Source organism: Indicator indicator, chromosome 32 (assembly GCF_027791375.1).
Source record: "Indicator indicator isolate 239-I01 chromosome 32, UM_Iind_1.1, whole genome shotgun sequence".
NCBI classification, from domain to species: Eukaryota; Metazoa; Chordata; class Aves; order Piciformes; family Indicatoridae; genus Indicator; species Indicator indicator.
In genome coordinates, this window is record NC_072041.1 from 4,473,083 (window position 1) to 4,498,023 (window position 24,941).

General features: G+C 46.4%; 1 protein-coding gene across 1 annotated transcript; it reads left to right on the forward strand.

Moving 5' to 3' along the window:
• Positions 1-1,789: 1,789 nt before the first annotated feature.
• Positions 1,790-23,936, forward strand: TMEM201 (transmembrane protein 201). The gene is made up of 11 exons (XM_054395007.1): positions 1,790-1,893; positions 6,967-7,087; positions 7,686-7,880; positions 9,609-9,785; positions 10,390-10,781; positions 11,230-11,433; positions 19,819-20,036; positions 21,634-21,705; positions 22,542-22,832; positions 23,276-23,407; positions 23,839-23,936. Exons 1-11 carry the CDS (start codon positions 1,790-1,792, stop codon positions 23,934-23,936), a joined length of 2,004 nt encoding a protein of 667 aa, XP_054250982.1.
• The last annotated feature ends 1,005 nt before the right edge of the window (positions 23,937-24,941 follow it).

Genomic DNA, 24,941 nt, shown 5'->3' on the forward strand with positions numbered 1-24,941 from the left:
CAGATGTCGTAAGTCCTTGCACTATAAGCCTTACTGCCTCCCTTTATGTGTCCATGGTTGCCATGATAGCCCTCAAAATTACTTGCATTTACTGATGGCTGTGATGCCTGCTTGTGCTGTTCACCATGATTTATAGTTGTTTGGCTCAAGTCCCTCGTTAGCTCCTTTAAGGAGGAAACTTTTGGTAAACGATGCATCTATGGTTGGACTGATACTACTGATGTAGTTGATAAGAAGGGAGTGACTTCTGCAGGAAAAATAGACAAGCTGGGGTGTTTTTTTCTGCTTTCCCTCTCATTTGGTCTCATAAACCAGTCCCTAAACAATTAAGATAAACAGTGCAAGACAGATGGAAAAATTATGTCCCCATCATAATTATGAAGAGGAAATAGTCACTGTTGTTCCACAGAATTAATTTCCATGGTTAAACCCCTAGAGGCAAAATTAGAACAGTTAAGACCCCAACCACAGTGAAGACAAGCCTAGCAGTACAGCTTACTTCCAGTGCAAATACTGATCTATGCAGAGCTTTTCCATTTGTGGCTTTTAAAAACAATTATGTCAAAACAACTTGGTTCTGAATTTTAAGCAGTTCTATATTACTGTGCTGAGAGATTTTTGGGGGCTTTGAGGCAGGGTCAGTCTCCTATTTTTGAGAGGTTTTTGCCTTCATGTGAAAGCAGGGCATGACTGTTAAACCACCATGCTTCCACTTTGGCCAGAACAGTGAATCTCACCTCTGGGGGCTGAGCTGGGCAGGACATAAATGGGTGTTACTTGGCTTTTTAGGGGAGAGCTTCTGAACAAGAGTTCTGCTCAAGGACTGATGGCGTTCTGCAAAATTGTGGTGTTCATTAATCTATCCAGAGAGAGTGAAAGCCTAGAGCAGCAGTCTTCATCTCCTGGCTGACAGGTCACAAGCTGCCCATAAAGCCTTGAACTTTAATTCCTGTCCCACTTGCCACCCCATCCCTTGGCTAAAGTGAGATGTTATTGGCAGCACCTAATATATTAGCAAAGTTGATCAGGGACCACAGGAAGGCAAGAACCTAAAAGAAGTGGGCAGGGTACAGCAGTGGAGGGGTCTTCCATTGTGCCCAGGTACTTAGGAGGTTTGGTAGGAAAGTACATCGTGACAGAGAACCTATCTTCTTGAAGCTCTCTTTTCTTCCTCTGCTCTTTTTCTTTCTGTCATTCTCCAAACAGCTCTCCCTTTTTCTCCAAAAATTTTAACTCCCAGTTCTCGGCCTTGTAGCCTCCGTTGCTTCTAGTTTCAAGCGGGCGGGTGGCCCTTGGGGGGAAATCCTTTTGGCTGGTTTTAAAGCCTTTCCCCAGCCGTGGGCATGCAGCCCTGCAGTAGCTGTCCTTCGCCGGCCCTTCTCGCCCTGTCGCTGAGGCTGGAGCTGCTTTTGTAATACAGAAAGTCAAAATTCAGCACAAGAAACGTAAAAAAACGGAATAAAATAAAACACCCCAAAGCAGGTTGAAGTGGGCGCCAGGCCAAGCACGACGGGCCTCCCCCCTTCCCCCGCTCCCCGGAAGGGCAGGGAGCCCGGCGGGCCGCCCCCGCGGCCACGATCTCGGCCTTTGCGGCGCTGACTCACGGCACCGCCGCACGACTCCGGCCTTTCACGCCGCGCTTGCTGCGCCTTGAGTCACGCCGCCCGCCCCCGCCGCGGCGGAGAGGCGGAGCGGCAGCGGCGGGAGGGGGGACACCGCGCCGCGTACAAAGCAGCGCCGCCGCCGCCGAGGTCACACCGACGGCGGCAGCCCGCGTGTGGGAGCGGCAATGGAGGGAGCCGGGGCGCTGCTGGCCCGCTGCCCTGCCGGCGGGCTGGGCGTCACCGTCTGCGCCGCCGCTGCCGGGCTGCTGCTCTACCGCATCGCGCGGAGGTAGGAAGCGGAGCGGGCCGGGCCGGGCTGGGCTGGGCCGGGCCGGGCGGGGCGCGGGAAATGGCGGGCGGCGGCGGCGGCGGTGGTGGTAAGGCTCCTCCGCGCGGGGCGGCCGCCCTGCCCCTTGGCTGAGGGAACGGCCTCGCGAGTGTGGAGAGGCCAGGTGGGGCTGCGGGCCAGCCCGGGGCTGCCCGCGGCGGGGAGGGTTTGGGTTTGGCCCTGTGGTGGTACCGATGAGTCACGCTCAAGAAGGGCCCCCCCTGAACTGTCAGCGGCAGCGAAAAGGTGCAGGTAAATGGCTGGATGCGTTTTCCCATAGCCTTTGGAATCGCGTCGTGTCTTTGTGTGCCAGCACACAAGGACTTGCCTGCTGTGGGAGCAGAAGCGTTTCCCTTTCTGCAGCCTGGGGCTGGCAGTGCTTCTAGGGGTATTCGAGATTGCTGGAGGCTCCTCGGGGTTTGCCCCTTTTGTTCGCTGATGGGAGGCAGGGGAATGCTGGCCCTTGCCTTGGTTGATTTGGAGGTGAAGGGGGGATTGCAGGGGCGCATTGGAGAGTGCTGTGACGGCGCCGTGAGTGCAGTGCTAAAAATCGGGAGGGTTACAGGGAAATCCCAGCTATTAATGACCACGTTTCTTTAGCCATTCGTTTCATAGTGACACAGAACGTTTCTAACCTTAGAACAAATTTGAACAGAGCGATTGAAGCAAGGTTTGAAAAGCAGCAGGAGAAAAGTCAGGATACAGGTTTCATGAAAGAAGTAAAGCTCAATTTGGCAGACTCTAATCTGAGATCAAAGCAGCTTTTATTCCAGATATTTCTGCGTTTGACTTTATAACCCAACGGGCTTGAGCAGACTCATCTATTGAGGGCTTCTACTGGAGCTAAAGGCAGTCTCAAGGGCTCCTTGTGCTAAGGTTCACTTCCAGTTTATGCTTGGAAATAAAGCATATTTTTGCATCCACAGTGAAACACTTAGACTTGCTCTAAAGCATTTACTGGTAACATAAGTGGCATATTAGCCCATATCCAAGACTTGGCATTTCTGTGGCATATTTAGGGCAGCTATCAAGTACTAGTGGCCTAAAGCAATCCCCAGCGAAGCAGGCAGCATTTCTTTGACCCAGTTGAGGCTAACATGCATTTTGAGGGAAGTGATTGGATTTGCTTTGCTTGAGTTCATCGAAAGGTCTCTGGAATGAAAGCATTTCTTCCCAAGTCCCTGAAAACTGATGATGAGATGTAAATGTTTTCAGGGAATGACCTTGATAATTCTTTGGGGCTATAATTCCCTCATTTCTTACTTAGCGTTAATTACATGAATCTCCCCAAATCATCAAAGGGGACACTTTGTAAGGGTCTGATCCAAACATAGACATAATGCTGCATTTGCTTTTGGTATTGATGTTATGGTACAGCCCTGCTTTGCTCCAGTTTCACTTGACCTGCTCTTAGCAGGGGGACTGTTCTTACCATCCAATATGTGTGGAATTAAGCATGACCTTAAATATATGTATAAATGGGGACTAGTGAAGTGAATTGGGATTGGAAGGAACATTAAGTTCACGTTTCATCAGAGACACAAGCTAGTTGCTGAGCAGCGTTTATCAACAGATTTCCCTGAGTGTGATTTATTTTTTTATTAGCCAATTAAAGGAGACTGATAGCCTCTCACAAAGGAGAGGCTGTACTGTCTGAGCAGTATCAGTCAGATAGGTGTTTATCTCATAAAGGAGTTCACTCCAAATATGTCCCACAGTGTTGTCTTAAGCAAAGATCTTCCTGCAGAACAGTTTGTCCAAACCTGAGGGTCTTGTCTAGCTTATTTGGGTGTGCAGGCTACATACTGAGTGAGCATGGCAAGCAAGTTCATGGATCTCTCTATACAGTAATTCAGTCACTTCTTGCTGCTCAGGTTTTATTTTGCGGGGTGCTCTTCGTTCAGTGAAGCTAGTTCCAGTTAACACAGGGTTAGATTAGAAACTCCTTAGAAGTGGCTTGCCTGGTGTCTTGCAAGAGATGAGCACATGGCAAATGCTTCATTCTGCATTGTCTGCTCCTCGTTACTGGATGTTTGACATCAGAAGCAGCGTGTGCTCTTGCTTACTGCATTCAGCTGCCTGAATTCAAGGAATATATAGTTCCACAGTCATTAAGTCCATATTTGAGCCTTTCCAAATGCAGTACTTGGTGGGGTTTGTTTTGGTTTGGTTTTTGTTTGTTATATTCAAATTGCCACTCAATTACAAGAAACTTAGCAACTTACCTATTTGTTCTTGCCTGAAATGACCTTCCCCCATGTTTTTGCATCCAGCAGGGTGAGAACCTCTGATTTATTGATTTTTTTGCACCTATTTCTATGACAACTGATTATAGGTTCACAAAAGGAGGGATTATAGCTTTTTATCCTAAGTAATCCAGAGTTTAGCAATTTCTTTTGTATACATTGTGAGAATGAAGGACTGCTGTTTAACCCTTGGTAGCACTCCTCAGCTTCCAAAGTGGCAAATGGAATCCTGTTCGGAATAGATAAAAAGGCCTTGGGGAAAAAAAACAAGCAAACAGAAGACTGCCCAGTCTTTATATGGGGGCCAGTCTTTATTTCAGTGGTGCCCAGTGACAGGACAAGAGCTGAAGGGTGCAAACTTGAACATAGGAAGAGCCATCTAAGCATGAGGAGGAACTTTATGTTAAGGGTGGCAGAGCATTGGACCAGGATGCCCCAAGAGGTGGTGGAGTCTCCATCTCTGGAGACTTTCAGAACCCACCTGGACACCATCCTGTACAACCTGGTCTGGGTGAACCTGTTCTGGTGGAGGTTTTGGGTTAGCTATCTCCAGAGGTCTGTTCCAACCCCTAGCATTATGTGATTCTGTATTAAGGATTTGGGCTTCAATATTAGCATTGGTTCTTTTTTTGCTTTATAGCATGCTTACTGCAGGGGAATTGGACTAGATGACCTTTAAAGGTCCCTTCCAACCCAAAGCATTCTGTGATTGTATGCATACTTCACTAATTTTTTGACCTGTGCTTTCCACTTCTCTGTTATCCTCCACCTACTCTGTCATGTCATGGAAGGTAGAGACTGAAGTGTGGTGTGCTTTACTTCCTTGGGTGCCAGAGGATGGTGTCACAGCAGCATGAAGGTGGGACTGTAGCACTTTGTGCAGTACTGGGGACCTGCATCAGAGCATGGAGTTTAGGTTGTGCTTGCTGTCACAGTCCACACTCAAGTTGCAGTAGGATTTGTGTTTTGGTGGCTACCATGCTGAAGCCTAAGTGTCATATTTTCATAACTTTTATACCTATGGTAGTGAGATGAAGCTGTCACCAAGAGGTGTGGCTGTCCATCCTTCATGTGGCTGTTTTGACATGTGGTTTGTTTGGCTTTTGGAAAGTGGTAGCTCAGGGATAACTTGGAGTAGCAACCTAGGTTTCTGTCCGGGTTAAAGTTTGTTTGTGGGGTTTTTTTTTGCCTGCCAGTCAGTGGTGGTATTTTTAACTCAGATCAGTTACTGTTTTGAGCCCCCTTGGCAATGAGCAAAGTTGAGCTGATTTTGAGAGGGCTGTGGGTGTATGCATCTATTTTGAGATTAGAATATGTCACCCTAGTAGCTTCAGCCATTTTCTTTCAGCATCTGGCAGGGAATCCTCTCTGCACTCTGGCTTTTCAAGCTTCTGTCTGATGCTTCATCTCAAGCTTATCCTCATCATTAGTAGTGAAAATAGGAGGCAAAGCATCTCTCGAGGGGTTGATAATTCATGAACCAAGTTTCAAGACATGGTGTGGGGAAAAATCTTAATTGTAGGCATCCAGCTGCAAAGGTGATGGCTGAGAGAGAAGCCAGCTTTAACTAAGGGGAGAGCCACCTGCCTGTTTGCTTGCTGGGTGCCAGACAATTTCTGCAGCATACAAAATGTTGTAGCAGCAGAGAACATTCCTTAGAGCAGGAAGAAAAGTTGCTCTCAGCTGATGAACACTTTGGTTACTGTTCCTTGCTTTCCAGGCCCTCAGTGAGCCTCCTGCTCAGCGAAAAATGCTTTCACTGATGCTTTAGAAGCTGTCCAGAGAGAGGAAGGCTGTTTACTTGGTGGAGTTAGGCAGCAAACACGCTGTGGCAGCTGGGTCCATCCGCCTGCATAGCTGCCATAGCCGCTCCTTGCCTGGGCTTTGCCTGAGCAGCTGCCATCTCTTGGAGGTGTGATTTGGATGGGTTCTGGTAAACCCAGACAGCTGGGCTGTGTTGCTTTGACCTGCCAGGAAACTTTTCTCTTGAGTATTGGACTGGGCGTCCAGACAAACGCAGACCTTCTTCAGCAGCAGGCTCCAGGGCCAGGCCACTGAAGTTCCTTGCTCAAACGTCTGCCACGACCTGTTGCAAAGGGGCCACCCCACAGCTGTTTCTCTTACACTGACTGTTGTTTTAACAAGGTTGGTTTAAAAAACGAGGGTCTCACGGGTCCAGGTTGTTAGTCTTTGTCTGTTCAGGTCCAGTGCATACAAACTGGAGAGGACATGTTGATTCCTCACTTTCTTGTGTATCTAAAGATGTGAAGAAACAGCTATTTACAGGGTCTGAACCTTGGGATAATTTAGGGTACCTTTGTCCTTGAATTTTTTTCTAACAAGCAAGGCAGGTAGAATTGTAACCATAAGCTCATCTCCCAGGTTTCTGACTCCCATATCCCATGTAGTTCTTGTGGATCATAACTTCCATTTCCCTAACTTGTGTGTATGAAGCAGAGGCTCTCCTGCACCCTCTGTAGTAACTGTGATTATGGAGGGGACTTGCACCCCAACTATACCTCTAACAGACAGTAAAATGAGCTATTCACAAGGTGGTTGTTAAAGTTCTGGCATGTCCATGGTACTAGCACAGAGGTCCAAGCATCAGACAGAAATTTATTGCTGCTTTGATTGTCCATCTTTTCACTGCTAGGCTGACTACTCTGACTCACACCATTAGACACTGAATGGGAAGGTTGATTGTTATTCCAGCCTCTCATGCATTTCCCTGTTTCAAAGGCACTGCTTTCCTCTCCATCAGCTGAGTTCAGTGTTCCTTTCCCAACAGGAAGAAGCCCACACACGTGACAGTGAACTGCTGGTTCTGCAATCAGGACACGGTGGTGCCCTATGGGAATCGCAACTGCTGGGATTGCCCCAACTGTGAGCAGTACAATGGCTTCCAGGAGGTATGGTGGCAGATTGCTTGAAGGGTGGCTGGGAAGCTGCATGCCCTGGAAGACAGTGCTTGTTGGAAAACCCTGGTCCTTGTTTAAGATGAGTGCCCAGTGCAGATCAATATTCACTGGATTGACAGCTGGCTGTGAACTCAGCAGCTGATCATTTGATCACACTTGAGAAAGAATCCACTCAACAGGGATGTGCTGCCACAGAGTGATCGAGACACTTGTGCTTCCTCTCTTGCATCAAAGGGCAAAAAGGGCCTTGACATTTTCACCAATATCTCTTAGGAATCTTTTTTAATCTATGGAACAATTCTTCTCTGGTTTTGTATTTTGGAACAGCTGAATTGTTCTCTTTAGGGTATTAAATAACAGACCCTGTCTTAAGACAAAATCCACCAGCAGTTTGCTGTAGGTGTACAGAACAGTGGAGGGAGGAGAAGATTTGGAGCATTTTATCTAGTTTTTCCCTTACTTCTTTAGTTACATGGGTGAATGCATGGAGTGCAGAGCTCCTGACAAAGCTTAGGGAATGTTGATACCTAGCTTTGAATTTGTGATCTTATGTTTGCTTTCCCTCCTGTCTCCCTTTTTTCTTTCTCAGAATGGAGACTACAACAAGCCCATCCCTGCTCAGTACATGGAACACCTTAACCACGTTGTGTCAGGTGCTATGACTTTCTGTGATCCCTCCAAACCACAGCAGTGGGTGAGCAGCCAAATTCTGCTCTGCAAGAAATGCAACAACCATCAAACCACAAAGATCAAACAACTGGCTTCATTCTCACCAAGGGAGGAGGTAAGTGTTTTTTAGAGCCTTGCATCACAGAAGAATGTTTGTCCAAGGCATTCCCATACATATATCTGCCTTTCCTGCTCTCCTTAATTCCATGCAGCAGCTGAGTAAGCAGGAGAGATAGGGAAGTGCAAGGAAGATTGCTGATGAGTGTTGTAAACTTGCCTATTCCCACTCCAAAGCTAAAAAGTGATAAGCTGTTCTAGATGGACATCAGAAGTTGAAGCCTGAGCCCAAACCCAAACATTCAGATGTCTGAGATCAGCTTACAACTCCAGTACTTACCTTTGATCCAGCTGAGCTTACAGGATGTAGCAGACAAAAGAGCCTGCTAGACACCTTGCAGCCTTAATAGATTTTGGGTTTCCCCAGGCCTTGGTTATGCTGCTGTGCTTTTCCTGGTGGAGTGGGACAGGAATCTTGGCAGGCACATCACCTCTCTGGTGAGGTGTTTCTACCTAGAAGGGCAAAGGGATTTTACAGTTAGAGCAGCAGCATTTCCTGCTGAGCAACTTCTTGGGCTTCCCATTACTGAATCTGCAAGGAGGATGTGGTCGTGGGGTTTCTCCTTCACAATTTTGTGGCTTCCCAAAGTTTCATACAGAGAGTGCAGTGCTACACTCCTCAGTTCTCATCCATGGTCAAGCCTTGGGGTTATAAGACTGCACTGTAGTGGAATGTGTTCATCCTCTGGCTTGCCTAACCAGTCTGCTTCATGTAACTGTAATGAGTTTGATAATAGTGACTCCCAGGGAACAGATTTAAATTTTATCATGCTTAATGAGAGCATCTTCAACTGATTCTCTTTTCTCAGATTTCTAGTCCCTGTCTTGCCAGGCCTATCAATCTTTCCAAGTAACACCAGTCTTTGGCCCCTTTTTAGGCATTCAGTGAACTTCAGTGTCTGTGCCAGCTAAAAAACATGGGACTGTGTTATCCAACGTGGTTAGATACATGTCAATGACAGCACTGGCCTCTCAGCATTGCTGGCCCCTCCAGTAAGGGATGAGCTTCCTGCTGCTAATCTCTTCCATGTGATTGTTTCTCAATTCTGTCTGATGGAGCCTGTGAAAGTGCTACAGTGAGCCCTCAGGCAGCTACTTCCCTCTCCCAAAGAACCTGCATGCTGTCAGCTGTATGCTTTTGGTAGAAGGGTCTTGAGTGAGCCTGGAAATGGGGATGGAGGAGCCTTAGAAGCCTTGAGATAAGCCATGTGCCCACTGTAGTGACACTGTAAAATGTACCTTTGGCCCTACTCGCTGTCTGCTTTTATGACTGCTGTTAATGAGTTACGGAGCTCGTCTCACCAGGGCCTTCAAACAGCCTTCAAGTCTGGGACTGAGTTTTGGAAGGAGCTTGTCTCCCTTCTGCAGCATAGTGGTGAAATAGGTCTTCTGTGTTTTCTTACGAGGAGGGAAAGAGCTAATCTAGGTTTTTTTATCTCATCATCTATGTTGGGTTCATAAGGTCTTGACAAAGAAAACAAAACAGGATCACATCCTGAAACTGGGCCACAGTAGGCTTCTCCAAGTACTGTTTTTGTCTCTTTTGGGGCATGGAGGCTGAGTCTCTTACATGCATAGCTGGTTGTGTAGCTGGCCTCCAGATTGTTCAGGCCTGGTTTCAGAGTCTGGTTCCTCTAGAGCCTTGCCCACATGTCAGTAGGAGGCACAAATAACTGGTGAGGGACCTGCAGGTCTCACCTACTTTTCCTCTCCTGTCACCTCACAGGGCAAATATGATGAGGAGATTGAGGTGTATAAGCACCATCTGGAGCAGACCTACAAGCTGTGCCGTCCCTGCCAGGCTGCTGTGGAGTATTACATCAAACATCAGAACCGGCAGCTCCGGGCACTGCTGCTCAGCCACCACTTCAGGCGCCGGGAGACAGACAAGGCCTATTCTCAGGTAGGTGTGGGGAGAGCTAAGGGCATTTAGGGGCTAATGCAGAGAATTAGCTACCTCTGCACCTGGGTTTGCTGCTGGGAGTCAAAGGAAGAGGCCTTGGGCTCTCTAACTCCGGGAGCTTGGGTGTGTGGCAGAAGTTTAGAAGAGCACAGGATAGTTGCCACCGATGCTTCTTGTGTCAATTTGAGGTTTTCCTCTTGCTGATCTCATTCAGTGCAATTGACAGAGGTGGAATAATGAGACCAGAGTGGAAGTGAAATAGTGGGACAGGCAGAAAAGGGGAGGCAGGGAAGCTAATTTATGAGTAGAGTGCAGGAAAGTACACAGTACAGGGAAGAAAAAAGAAGTTAGAACGATGGGAAGTGAATGATGACCTTCTTCCTGTCTCACTCACCTGCCTCACCTTGGCTTCTTGTTCACGGCTCTGCCATCTTTGCTAGTCTACAACATCCTATGTGATGTCAGCCCAGCCCAGATACTTCTAAGGACTTGAGCCAAGCTGTCCAGTAAACCACGCAGTTGGAAGAGTTTCACAAAGCACCATTTCAATACCTTATTACAGTCCATTCACCTTCTGACAAGGTGTTTCTCCCTTCCTCTGCAGAATTTATGTTCATCCTCCTCTCCTGCTTCCATAACCACACCAGCTCAGGTGATATTTCTGCGGTTCTTGGCCTTCCTCAGCTGTGCACTCCTGGTTCTGATGGCCGTGTATGGGTCAGGTGACCCCTTCTCACTCAGCACAGCAGTCCCCAGCCCTGCCTCCTCTGGCCCAGCGTCCCTTCAGAACAGGACTGGCACAAGCTCACATGCAGACTTGGAAGATGACACTTCGGTGACGGTGGCAGGCTGGCGGGAGCTGCTCCACCTGCTGCCAGAGCAGATGGTGGAGAACCTGAGGGCTGCATGGGCTTATGGCAAGAATCATCAGATGGCTGTCGCTGTCCTTGGGCTGTTCACCTGCCTCTTGGCCATGTTCTTGGCTGGGCGGATCAGGTGGGTGTGCTCTTCTGCCAGTTAGAGACAAACTGCATGAGGGTAGGGGTCTTTAGCTCTGTCTTGACTCAGTGAGTCAGGGGGTAAATGTTTGCCAGTATGGCACAGGTAGTACTGGGTGGCACAGTTCTTGTTTTGCTTTGGATTGCCAGCCAGCTGGATGGAGACAACAGAGCTTGCTTTAGATCTCTGCCTTGGTTCTTTCAATCTAAGCTTGAAGTACTGTGAATGAAAAGCTCCCTGTGCAGCTCTGTAATCTGGTAGAAAATGGAACTCCTCTATTCAGGTACTTACCACAGCAGTGGGAAGGGCTGCAGGTGATACAGCTTCAGTATCTGTAGTAGTCTGTGTACCCTCCCCACCTTCACTCCTTCCCCAGGGCCAAGAGGGTTCCTTGATGTTTAAACCCTTACCTTATGTCTCGTTTGCTTTCTTTTTGACGTTGCAGGCTCCGGAGAATTGATGCTTTTGCTTCAGTCTTATGGTTCCTAGTGATGAGTCTGCATTTAGCTGAGAGGTACCTGAAGATGGAAACACCCAGCTGGCTCGACACAGCCAAATTTGGCACCACCTCCTTGTGCTGCTTGGTGGGCTTCACGGCAGCCGTGGCCACGCGGAAGTCAACAGGCCAGCGGAGATACCGGCCCCGAAGGTCAGAGCCAGAGCAGTGACGCTGGGGGAAGGAGGAAAAAAAGCCTTATGAACTCTTTGCAACTGGTGCTTCTCTTTTTTTATTTTCTCTTCCTCTGTTTCTTTTTGAAATATTTTTTTAATTAGATAAGCAGTGAAGATCTTTTCTTCCTTTATATATATTTTTTTTTCCCCGCCCCATCCTTGCTTCCCACTGGGCTAGCTGCTTGGAGCTTTTCCACTGCTGCTGCTAGCCATGGAAGCTACTCCTGCTCTTTCTATTCTCCCTTCCTCCTGAATCCTTCATCAGCAGTGCAAATATCCAACTTCCCCAAAGCCAGTTCTTCCAGCAGCTGCTTCACAAACTGTCTCCTCCCTGTTCTGCTCTTTCAGCCAAAGAGATTCTGGCTTCTCCTGTCCTTCCGGGTCTTCTCAGTGCCTGTCCATCCTTAGCCTGTCACAGGAATTCTCTGCCTTGGTCCTCCATGGGGCCCAGGCCACCTCCAGTTTCTAATGGTGCTGGTCATTTTAATTTGGAACTGATGGGAACTTGCCTCTGGATCCCGAGTCCTTGTGCTGTGGTGACACTGCTTGGTGTACAGGCATGCGAGGAGGGGACACACCTAGTCCATAACTGGTTCTTCCTGCCCTTCACTGTGCAGCATCACTTAACTGCATGCTCTTTCTGTGCCATTCTCCTAAGGACTCCTGTTTTTAACAAAGGTGTGCTTAAGTGCTTTTGACTGGAATTTCAAGAATTCTTTAAAAGGGTGCTTTGAAAGGTTCTGCAGCTCAGGGTGTCTCCACTGAAAGTATTGAGCTGGTTTAAGCTAAATTTTCAAATCAAACAGTGGTTGTTGCTTTCCGTTCTAGTTTTCTTTGGGTTTTTTGCCCACCCAACATCACTACTCCCTGAGGAGCATCTGTGTAAAAGCACAACTGGGTAAAAATGTGTTCGTTCCTCCACTCCTGTAGCCTTAGAAATTAGGGAAATATGGTGTTAACAACCCCATAAAGGTAAATGCGAGAAAAGGCTGGTTTATATTGAGCTGTGATTGTCTTCTGCACTTACCTGTACTAGTTGGATTGGAAGTTCCAGACAGCTTCTTGCACATCAACTTGCAGCCACCTGGCATGGCAGAGGTGAGCAGATCTCCTGCTCCTCTGCCCTCAGGCGTGTCCGAATGATGGCAGGAATCTCGTGTTTAGAAGGAGATACCGAGCCTGCTAGAAGGGGGAGTGGTGTGAGCTGACCAACTGTTCACATGTGTGGGGATGGTCATGATGATGTCATGCTTCATTTCTAATGGCAATATCCCTTTCTTTTAATAAGAATAAAATTACTCTGTCCAAGTATTCTTGCCCAATAGCAAGGAAATGCAGTGGCAGCCTCTAAAGATGCTTGTCAGCCTCCTCAGATGCTTTGCTTTCAGGAGCTGAAAATCAAGGCTGTAGGTTGCTCTATTTCATGTGGCCTCCTGTTTCTTCTAAGCAGCTGGGGTTTTTTCTTCTTTTTAGCAGCACTCTTATTTTTTTTTCCTCATTTAAACATGCCCCAGCTTTGAACCCCAGGAGTCTGACACCTCATGTGATGTTTTACTGCTAAGTGTTAAGGTGTCTTCCTGTTCCTGATCCTTTCCTTTATTCCCTTGTCTTTGTCTGATGTGCAGTACTGGGATGGGATGGACTGGGGAGGATGCAGGACCACACAGTTGTGACAGGGCTGTGGGGAGGAGTGGGGTTTACACTGTGAAGCCTGAAAAACACTGTTAAATATTTTATCTCTGCATACTGGAAAGGTTTAAAATCTTTTAAACTGGGGGATGTGTTAACTGCGGTTGACATGCAAGCAGGAAATCCTTTTGTCTTTACTTTATGCAGATGAATACAAATGAAGTGTGTTTACAGTTGCACTGATTTTATGTCAGAACATCAGAAAGCTGCTTTGTTTTCTGGCTGGGCTGTACAACTGGTCTCTGTGGTGCTTTGTTCACAACTTGTAGTTGAAGCATTTTTAGACTCATAATTGGAACATTTTCAGATGTGAAACCAAAGAACAAAATACATACTGAAGTGTGGTTCGGTTTTAATGCCAAAGAAGCCTTTGTCTTTGCTCAGGTGTCAGCTAATTTTCCCAGTTCTCAGTGCCTCAGAATGTCTGTGCTGCTGCTTTTAGAAACAACAGAAGACCTCAGAGCCTCAAACCCAGCTGAATTTTTGGTATTTTAGAATCTGATGCTGATAGTCTCCTTTCTTTCTGCTTTTCTCACGTGCTTTGTCTCACATGCTTTTGCTGGTGGTAGAGGATGGTTGATCTTTAGGAGGAGAGGGAGGAAAGGAGAAAGCTGGTTGATTGGTTGGTTTTGTTTTGTTTTGTTTTTCCCAGAGGTGTTCAGATTTATAAGCTGCTATCTTATAAATTCAATCTGTACTGATTGTGTCTCCTTACACAGGCTTGAAGAAGGGCAGTTATAAGGTAGCAGTGTTTTACTGTTGAGTGTTTCTGGAAAAAAACAGGCAAACGTAATTAAACCACTGCTGCCTTTAGTTGAGGGTGCTCCTGCAATGCTCAGTTTCAGTCCCAAACAGACTAAGCACTGTGCCATGCTCCATGTTCTCTAAGGAAGGTGCTTTGCCAACATTGCATTTTTCACTTGAGGTTCAGTTAGGGAACAGCTCAGCAGTTAGCTATGCCATCTAGCTCTTCCCCCAGAGAGTCCAGCAGAAGGAAATCTATGCTTCCAGCTCAGGTATTTTGGTGCAAGGTCAACACTTGAGCTCAGTGCCCCCATCCTCATGAAGCTGAGGTGCTATTTTATATGACACTTCGTTATGCTTTTCCTTCTGCTGAGGGGGGTCATAGGGTAAAGGGCTGGTAACTTCCTAACGCACACAAACAGCTGACACACAAATTCTCCAAAACCACTTGATCAGTGCTTGGAGCTTCATGTCTTCACTTTGCTGGACTCTTACTTCAGGCCACAGAGGAACATGTGGTAACTTGTGGTCACTAGATGCAGCTTCATTGCCTGAGGACTTCCCCAGCCATGCAGGCCAGAGCATACAAACATCTCAAAAGTATTAGAGGATTTTAGCCTCTAATTTCAGGTGCTATCATTTTACACTGCCCATATGCTACTGTCTAGGCCAGAGAATGGTACTACATAATGGAGCTGAGGTGGTGAGGGATTGTTAGTGGGTTTGTGTGTCACTTGAAACCAAATCTGCTCCATCCTAAAGTGGTCTGACTCTGGTCTTGACTCTGACAATGGCTGTGGCTAATCTCAGAAGCATCTTGTACCCTGCCCAGCAGAGCTGGATATATAAAGAGACCGGTGTGGGTTCATTAAGTGCCTTTCCCTGGACCACATTTTTGACAACACTGTGTTGCTGTTCTTCAGGGGGACTGAGACAGCTGCAGCTTGGGACAGCAGTGCCTGTGTGTCTGCCAGGCCAGTGTTTTTGTCCTTCGTTAGCCACCAGTGAGTGTGGCTGGGCATAAGAGTACTTGGGCTGCACTCAGATTTCTGGGCAGCTCTGCAGACTATACAGGGGTCGAGGGAGAACCCAGAGCTAGCAACTGAGTAAGCATCTCTGCTGCTGCTACTTCTGGACTTCCCAAAACCCTTGCTGACAACAGTGCATGCAAACTGGCACCTTTGTGGTCCTTCACAGATCTAAATAAGCTGTATTTGTATCCCATTCTTTTCTCTCAACTCCTCTTTTCCTACATCTGTGCTCTGCATGCCCTAAAGAACTAAGCTTGGGTGTGTCAAAGGGTGAGGACGAGAGGGGAATGTAAAAACGGTGCTGTGGTGTTTCATTTTGGTTTTATGGATAGTTTTCAAGTATGGTGAAATTATGTGAAGCTAATAATCATGCTTAGATACTATAGAAAGTATGTATTGCTGTATTGTGAACACATTAATTTTTATAAGAGTAAATAATTTAATTAATAGCTAGATGATTGTTCCAGGCTGACTCCACTCATGAAAGCAGGGAGCTGTGGTATATAGCTTTGCTTCGTTTTTTAAAGAGGTGCTGTTGCAATTGTATTGCTGTGACATACAACCTGCCAGCTGACTCCAGGTGTGCTGTCACCTGCAAGTACACTTGGGGCCTCTTTGAGCCATCACAGATGCTCTGATATGAAAGGGGCAGTGCTCAGTCCTGAAGCATACCTTGAGTCCTCCCCTGGAAAGCCTCAGCTGGGACTGTCAAGTACATGAGCAGGCAAAGGGTCCTCTGAATGGTGTTGTCATGGTGGTGAGTCTGGATTTTGGGAGATGAGGGATGTGTGTCTACACACACCCTTCTCTGTGCCACCAGCCAGGAGGGAAGGTCAAGTTGATTCCAAACATCAGTCTGTACTCTAGAAGGTATTACTGTTGGACCTGACAGCTGGAGGATTTTCAGCTCTAATTCAACCCTCCTTTTTCATCCAAAGCAGGGTAACATTAGGAGAAAAGAAGTTCTAAGTCTTGGCAGCTAAACTATCCAGCTCTTTAAGTCGCATATCAAAATCTTAATGTGTCTAAGACCTGTGCCCCTTTTTAGCATTATTCTCTCCCTGTGCCTGTTTTTGATTCAATAGATTGCTCTTTGCTCCTGATTCTGTCAACTTGAGCAGCGGCACAGGTTATGGCACTGACCAATGTGATGCCACACACAAGACAAGAGGCTGCATGTCAGCTCACAGCAGCTTGCTGCTTCTACAATCCTGGGCAGCAGCACACATCCTGCATGAAGAAAATGGTGCTGTTGCACATAGGTAACTCACAGCTAAATTATGTTGGGACCTTAAGTCTAAAGGAAATATTTTACCCCATGACTGACACACGGTGCTCTGGCTGCCACTCAGTACATGAACCTGGGCATGTGCAGCATGCTGCCTGTGACTGCATCCTACCTTATATCCTGTAGTGAATTATCTGATGGTAGGAGTGGGTCCATCTACAGCCCTGCAGTCTGACCTGATCCATGCTCTCCCTTGACACTCTCTCTGTCCCAGGGGTGATGCAGCATCTCTGGTTAAAATGTGAATTAAAAAGACACACATGTATGGTGTTGTCTTTGGGTGAGAGAGAGATACTGGGACAGAGGAGGGGAGGCTCTGCTGGGAGGAGGTGTTTCTTCAGGACAGTGTACAGTCCCATACCATGTAATACTCTTCTTTAACCATTTATTTATTCATTTAAAAATTTATCTGTGTAGCAGAGTTGTGCCCAACTGCCTAGTAATGCTGTGACCATTGTAAACGCTAATTGAAGTACCCAGGTTTTGATGTGCACAATATCAAGTTCTGAAATAAATGGCTTCTGAGCCCTGTTTCCACAACCTGTTTGACTCCAGAGCCTTTTTTTCCCCCCCTTTTTTTTTTTTTTTTTTTTTTTTTTGTTACTTCTTCACTGTTACCAGACCCACTATTATAACATGCACCAATGGCTGGAAGCAATGCAGCAAGCAGCCTGAGAGCAAAAGCAGCTGCACTGCTCCATGCCAGGGCTGTGTTCTGCCTTCTGATCCTCTTGATCTCCTTGCCTTTTTTCATCTGCTTCTGAAAGAAGTTTCAGTTCAGCTGACCATTTTCAGGCATGAAGCACATTCCCATGACAGCACCTTTGCTCCTTAGCAGCATCTGGCCCTCTTGACATGACTGGAGAGAAGAGCACATAGAAAAGGCACAGGATTCTGCATGTTGCAGGAATATACCTTGTTAATAGCAGATCGGTGTTTAAGCCATTCTTTGGTCAGCACCCAGTCCTAAAGCATTAATATGTTATGCTTAAAATTCTTCAGCCTAGTTAACAAATTCTTTGCTACCTAGAAAGATTTCTTTTTTGGATGGTGCCAAACAAATGGCTAATCATATGCCCAGAGGATCTGACTGCACTAACTTGGTGAGGTTGAGAAGTGAGGCCCTTGAGCAATAGAGCTCATGGAAATCTGAACTAAAAAAGCTACAGTCCAAGGGCAGAGATTGTGCTTACAAGTGATAAAATTGTAATACCTTCCAGCACAATAAGTGAAAAACTACCAAAAGCCTGGAGCCAGATGAGCTGCTTTCCACTGCAGCAAGAAGCTGTGTAAAGCAGGATCCTTTAGCCCAACATAGAAAAGCTGCAAAACTTAACACAAAAGAGCTCTGCTGTCTACAGACAGTGCTCTGATATGGCTCATCACAGGCATGGCACAGTGAGTGGCTGATACCACTCTGGTGTGATTCATACCATAGCCCCAGCTGCACTCTTAATTTCCTTTCCCTTTCAATCTCCCTGACAATGCTGAGGTGCACAGCCACATCTGCTACTTACACCTCTGTGTGTGGTGGGGCAAACGTCTGTCTGTACTGAAGGCCTCTGCACGTTTGCGAAGCGCGACATCCTTCCCAGGTCCTGTGGAACCTGAAGAGGTTGGGCAGTTTCTGCTGCAAGACTGACGAGTTCCTTGCTCCTGACAAAGCCATGTCCTGCTTGCAGGCCCCAGGAGGCTGGGTGGCTCAGATGTCGTTCAGCCTGGTTAAGCTGGACGGGATTGTTGATGTCTGCCTCGTACTAGCAGATAAGTAGTTTTATGAGATATTTTAAATTGCAATCTTAACTCCAGGCTGCTTCTTCTGGACATGCTAGCACTGCATAATGTTGCTTCATCACCTCTTGAATCTCCCAGAGAGAATGGCACATGCATAAATCATCTCAGTGCAAGACTGAGGTACTTATGTTCCTTCATGCTCTGATTCACTACTGGCTGTGTTGTTGCTCTCATCTGTCTCTGTTTTCCAATCAGAAGTGAGATTAAACCTCCAAATGTTGCAGCTTGATTAGATCCTGCAAAGTCTGATGCCTCTATCTTAAAATATATACACTTCATACTTCGTTAGTGCTTCATCATGACTCATTTGACAAGAGTGTTGCCTGTTTCTATCTAAACAAATACCTTACAAGATCCTGGAGAGATTTTGTTCATATTCTAGACTCTTTCATGTATTTTACTCAATTGTTAAAAATAATAAAATCTTCATGTGCTTTGAATATTGCAGCCCTCTGAAAATGCTCATTTTGATGGTGTGAGGACAAATGAGACTCCAAAGCTGACTCTTCATTTCTGCTGCAATGTAGTCAGCTAAACTGTACACATAGACTAAGATCAATAGAAAGAAGGTAAAAATAGGAATAAATTTTTGACAGATTGTTCAGCTTGGGTTGATTTTTAAATTGTAAACCACAGCAAAGATAGGTGATGAAATGGGGGTGTCAGAAATTAATTGCATGGTTTATTTGCATATAGTAATTGAGTGTGAAATCCTTTGGCAGTGCTAGCTGCAAAAGCTTTAAAATACTCTTTCCAGTTAATTTACCAGTGGAACAGAAGTCAGTTTATGTCTGTAGTAATTAAAAATCAAGCTAGCTGGCAGAGCTACCCTTAGTCTGTTATTTCTCCTCTTGTGTTCTCGAGTTGGACATGCTGTTCTACAGCTCCCCTCTTTCACTGGGAAAGAACCTCTTGAAAATAGCTCACAGATCTGGAAATAGAATTGCCATTACTATTGCCAACTTACATTTCTTCCAGGCACAATAGCACTTGTTTTTTGTGCACTAGAAGCAAGATACTTCCTGAAGTGTGTGCTCCAGGAGCACAGTTCCCTCTGAATGGCTACACTAGTATGTATTTGTGGCTAACTAGGAAACATGGGATCATTAGGATTGGATACACAGGATTTTTAAGGTTGGAAAGCCCAGGTTTGTGTCTGTTTTATCACAGACACTCAAAAAGTCACTTAGCTTTTTTTGCTCCTCTCCCCCATCTGTAAAATGAGGGTAGGGAGTCTTCATTACTTCACAGAAGTATAATAAAGGCAAAGAGGCTTGAATGTTAGTTTTAAATCAGTGCCTAGATGTAGGTACCCATAAAAATCCTTCTCTTTAGCCTGGCATCAGTGGAAAGATGTTAATTCTGGTTTGCAAAGACAAAAAGTTGAGTAGGTAACTATTTGCTTCCCATAGCCATGACATTTCTAAGCCTGTCATTTGCCTGTGCACATAGCAAACATCAGATGAGGTCTGTTGTTGGTCCGGTGTCTATCTGGACTTTGTAAAGTATTCTGGTGGTCTCTAGGGAATTTTTCTCACCCAAGGAGAGAACCAAGTTACTGTGCCTATTTGCACATGAGTTCCTGCATTGACTGGGTTGGTGCACGATAATTTAAGTCGAGTAGTTCTTTCTTCCCCAGTTTCAAAGGTGTAGGAAGGTTCCCATAAAGACTTAACCATTTTGCATCTTGCACTTCTGCCCTGAAAAATCAGTACAAACTGGTAACAAAACAAGTGCTTGTGCAAAGAATACAACCAAGAGAGGGGTTACTGGAATGCACTGGTTGCTGAATGTCTACCCTGTGTGTCATTTACAGGTACCTTGCTGGGGATTCAATTACCCTCTTCCCCAATGGCACTGGGACTGGCTTCAATTCCTCCGCTGCGTCTCTCTTTGTCCCAACACCACCCAGTATTCTCCAGCTGACAAACCAACAGCTCTTCAGATCTCCACACAGAACTACTTCTTCCTCTCTTCCTGGTCGTCTCAACAGGGCACTCTCGCTGGGTACCATCCCCTCCTTGGCCAGAGCAGGTACATGTGCATGACACACTTTCTGTCCCAGTGGAAATGACAGTGGGGTGGCCCAATCCTTCAGGAGGAAAAGGGCTGTGGAGTACCCATGTGCTATAGTCCTCTTTGGTGATTGCTGCCCCTGTGGCACAGAGGAGTATCCAGCATTGGGAATTGGTTTTTGGCATGAAGAAAGGGTGCAGCACACTGATGCTGTCTTGGGGCAACAAAAAGTGCTTGTCTGTTGCGAGTTTACTGAAATCCAGAGGCTTCTCCAGGATGTTTCTGGCACTATATCAGAAGCTACCAGGCTTGGGAGTGGAGAAGAGCAGCTTTTGGAAATGCATTTTGGAGCATTAAGTTAACTATCTGGCAAGAGTAAGCACTCCCGTCTTTCTAGCTGCTTTGTGTAGTTGGCTTTTCTTGCTACAGCTGAAGGGAGCAGAGCTGAAGGGAGGCTCTTCTTTAAGTCTGGAATGGATATGGATTAGCACAACTATGGAAGCTGCTTTAGAGGCCCCGTTTTCCCTTGTTTTATAAGGGCTTTGTGTTACCCAGGGAAGATTTATAGGCATAAGGAAAGACTCTCTCCCAGTACCTCAATAAGCCCTCAGTTTTACTGTGCTTGGGACTAACAGATGGGAAGTGGCATTCAAATGCTGTTCTCCCTCCAAGGAAAGCTAAGCTTTCCTGTGTCACTGACTGATTACCAGAAGGTCAGAGGCCAGAATGTGGTAGTTTCTAGGATAACACTGCAGCACAGAACAGCCTTGCAGGGATTTTTTAGGTCATTGAACATTTCTCTATCTCACCCTGCCACCAGTTTGCCAAATCCACTGAGAGCAAGAGAAAGAGAAGCCATGTAAACCTTTCAACAGCACGGCAGCTCTTGGCACAGCCTCTACCTTCCTAGTTTCCAAACTGTCCCTGGAAGGGCAGGTGCAAACCCACCAGATGGTGGGATTCCCTCTGCATGCTGAGCCACCCTTGTGAGGGCTCTGCTTTCTTTTGCTGAAGTGCAAAGCCAGACAAACTGGAGAGAGCATGCAGGGCAAACAGCAGGGTTTTCAACTTCCACAGCCGTTTGCCTATTATTATGTAAATCAAGTGTCAAAGAAAAATAATTGATTGAAACGCTGAGATTTCCTTTATAGCACTTCCCCCCCCCCCCAGCTTCAGTACTTTTCATTGAATTTTGGTTGTTTTGGTGGGTTTTTTTCCCTGTCTCATTATTATGGTTACTGTGTCTGACAGCTAGATGGGAATTCATCTCACCCTATGATCTAATCTACCCTTAAGGCTTTTTTTCATGAGAAAAGGATACAACCATCTTTTTACCTTAAAGTACCTCTACCTTAAAGTAGAGACAAGCCAGGCTATGATACAGTCAGAGCTTGGTTTTGGAGCTTGCTGGACAGATCTTTTCTGCTGCAGCAGGGAAAAGTGGATTATTTTGTCACTGGCACATAGCTTACCCAGGAAACCAGGGACATTTTTCCTAACTATATTTACCACCCATTTCCTTCTGAGATTGTTGACAAGATAATGCAGTTACTGCATGCTAGACCTCCAGTAGCTGAGCCAGCTGGGTTCAAACTGTTTAATTTTTGCCTTTTAGATTCTGGCTACTTGTTCAGTGGCAGTCGACCAGCCTCACAGTCATCTCAGTCCAAGGAATCTCCTACATCAGGTAATGCATCAAACTAGGCCTTCCAGAGCAACTCTCTTTGCTGGATTTGAAGTGAGTGGGTTGAAACACGTGATTCAAGTTTAATTCTTTCTTCCCTACTCGCACCTTAATGAAAATATCAGGTATTGCTGTTAGAAATGCTGCAGAGAGAATTCCAACTAAGAGCAGGATTACATTAAAATATGGTGCTGTGTATGCCCCTCCCTGCCCAACAGCTGAATTGAGGTTGCTTTGGTGGGAGACTTGAAACTGTTCCTAGGCAGCTCTTCTGTTTCACTTTCTTTCCCCAGCCCAGGCAACTGCTTATTTATAGCTACCCTGTCTGCTCTGCCCTTTTGCTCCCCTGTCCTTCAGTGACCTGTCTGTTGCCCTTCTGACCCCAAATGAATCTTTGTCTGTTTGTGCTCCTTAAGTCCTTGCTGCTGGAAATGCTGTCACAGCCTAAGCTAATGCCATGTGCACACCTCCTTGCATCCTTACACACTTTACCAGCCTTTAAAGGGCATGCCCAAATAGTTAATTTACCTGCAAAACAGCATGTGTAATGCAGACTCTCCTGAAGTGACACAAGTGAGCAGGGAGAAAGCTCACCTGGCTCCTGATAAACCCATCTTTATTCTAAGTCATTCCTGAGTATCATTCCTGAGTGTACCAAAGTGCAGGTGGAATTTCTCCAGGCTTTGCAGTGGCAGAACTGGAGTGAATACCAACTTATGTACAAGATAGGCTGGACATTTGCAACTCCTGTTCCCTTTTCTTGTGGAATTGTTAAAGACAGCTCTGCTTCTTGTCTGGGATTGCAATACAGTTTCTTCTGGGGGATGTTTCCCTTGCAGAACACTTCTCCCTGCTGTCAGGCAGCTGTGCTCCCTCCCGCATCCCTTCTCCGGCACCATCTGTGGCTGGCTCTGTGACCTCCAGCTCGGGGTCCTTGCGGTACCGCCGGCCGCTCATCAGCCCTGCCCGCCTCAACCTGAAAGGACAGAAGCTGCTGCTGTTCCCATCTCAGAATGAAGCTCTGCTCACTCCAACTAGCTCAGAAGAGCACACCCACTCAGACAGCAACATCTTTGCCACCGAGCTGTCCTCCTTTCCAAAGAAGAACCTCAGCGAGCAGGGCATGCATGGTATGCTGGCAGCCTGCTGCACTCCTGGGAATGCATTTGTGGGAAGGAGTTGGCCACACATCATCCAGGCCACACAATAGGTGGCAAACCTTCAGGAATCCCGGATGGTGATGACTGGTGGGCTACCAAAGCTCCCTTACGAATCCACTGGCCTGGAGAGACTGTCAGAACAGACGTCCTCTCCTCACTCAGTGGTGCCACTGCCTTCACCCTTGTTTGGATAACTGTTAACCACAAGTGTGGGGATACTGATGTGGACAGGGTATGAGACAAACATGCAGGCAGCTTCTGCTGCACAGCACTGAAATTGGCCCTTTGTTTCCAGCTCCTGCCCTCAATTCTTCCAGGATTTTAGCAGACAACCATTCATTTCTCATGTCTAGCTTCAGTTTGATAACTTCTGCTGGTGCCTTCTGAATTTTCATATCTTTTTCTCCTTGCAGATATGAGATCTGCGGTGGAAGGAGGGAGTATCTGCAGTGATAATTCTATCAAGAAGGAGGATCACTCATCACACTCATCTACCTGTGTGGTAGACACAACCACCAAAGGGGAAGATTTGGCAGGCTGGAGAGGTAGGTGCAGGCTATGTGAGTGCTTCATGTATCTGTGTGGGTAACTGAGATCTTTCTTGTTCTGTAGTACTGATCTGATCTCGAGATCAAATATGTAAGTAGTAGCAAAATGGATCTTTTGCCTGCTATGCTCAGACCTTAATAAGGCTATTCCTGTGTGAAGAATGCTGACAGAATGCTAAACTGAGACAGAGGGGAAGGGCTGGGGATGTAGGTGCTGAGAAGAGTGATGAGATGAAAATCAAGCCAAAGAGAGCGGTGGAATCTTTCCTGACAGGAAAAGTCCTTCAGCGATTTCTGCAGAAGGTGAGAGTGCTGGGTAAGGAGAGAGGAAGAGCAGAACATGTGTTCACTGTTATTTATCTCATCAGTTCTTTAATATTTCTTTCTATTATTCCTTTTTCTCCTCTATGTTGTGTTCTTCTACCAAGGTCATTTTGGTAACTCCGCACTGCGAGGTCTGCTGGCCGTGAGCCTCACTCTCAATGCTATCTTCACATCAGCCTATGTCTACCGGAGCCTGCGCTGACTTGTGCCAACACTCCCCTTCTTTCTGGTTCCATCTGCTTCTGAGGAGACAAGAAGAATTCAATCATGGCTTCATGTCTAATGGCCATGGCACTGGTGCATGCTGTTTTACAAAAAAAAAAACCCTAATGTATGCTCAACTGTCATGACAAGGAACCCAGGTAGCTGCTGCCATCGCTTCCAGACAGAACATCCCACAAGATTGTCCCTGGAGGTGGCAGGCAGAATGCCCAGAAAGCTCCAGTTCAAAGAAGAGGTCAGTCAAATGGCCCATGTGCTTTCTTTCAAAGGAATTGACCTGAGACACAAGCCTGAAAATGTCTAAGCTATGTTTTTAGGAACCTGTCCCTTGATCTTCTTTCTGATTTATTAACCTCATGCTGATGGTGCTGGTAAAGTGAGGAGAATTAGAAAAAATGAGCTGGAGAAGAGGGGTGGCTTAGTAGCTGATGCTAGGCTTTGGCTACTCTAACAGCATTCCCAATGATTCCTCTTCTCTTTTCCCTTTGGCTCTCTCCTCTAAATTATCAGTGGGTTTTCTTTAGTTGCCTTAAGCTTGCCTAAGCACATGGGCGACCTAGGCTGTGCTGTCATATTCTTGCATCTTTTGTATGTCCCTGTGCTTCCACCTGGACTGTGCCCTGAGGCCACTTCACTGGTTGCTATTCTGGTCATGCTGGTTCTCAGAAACTACTGTCTGTACATACCTCCAACCAGCATTGTTACTGTAGGTATGCACAGACCCCAGACAGACATCCTTTTGTGGTTTATATTAGACATACAAAGCCTTTGCTTTGCTTTGCTTTACCCAGGAGGTATTAATTCTGTTACAATTAGTTCTGTAATAAGAAAGGATCCCTCTGTGATTTGCACCATAGTCAAAGGGCTTCATCTCACAACTCTGGCTGCTGGTGTTGTTGCTGAAGCAGCCAGTGGCTTAGCTTGTTCTTGCTGTACATCGCACAAGTCTGTTCTCTTAGAAAATACCTGAGGAGCTGTCTGATTG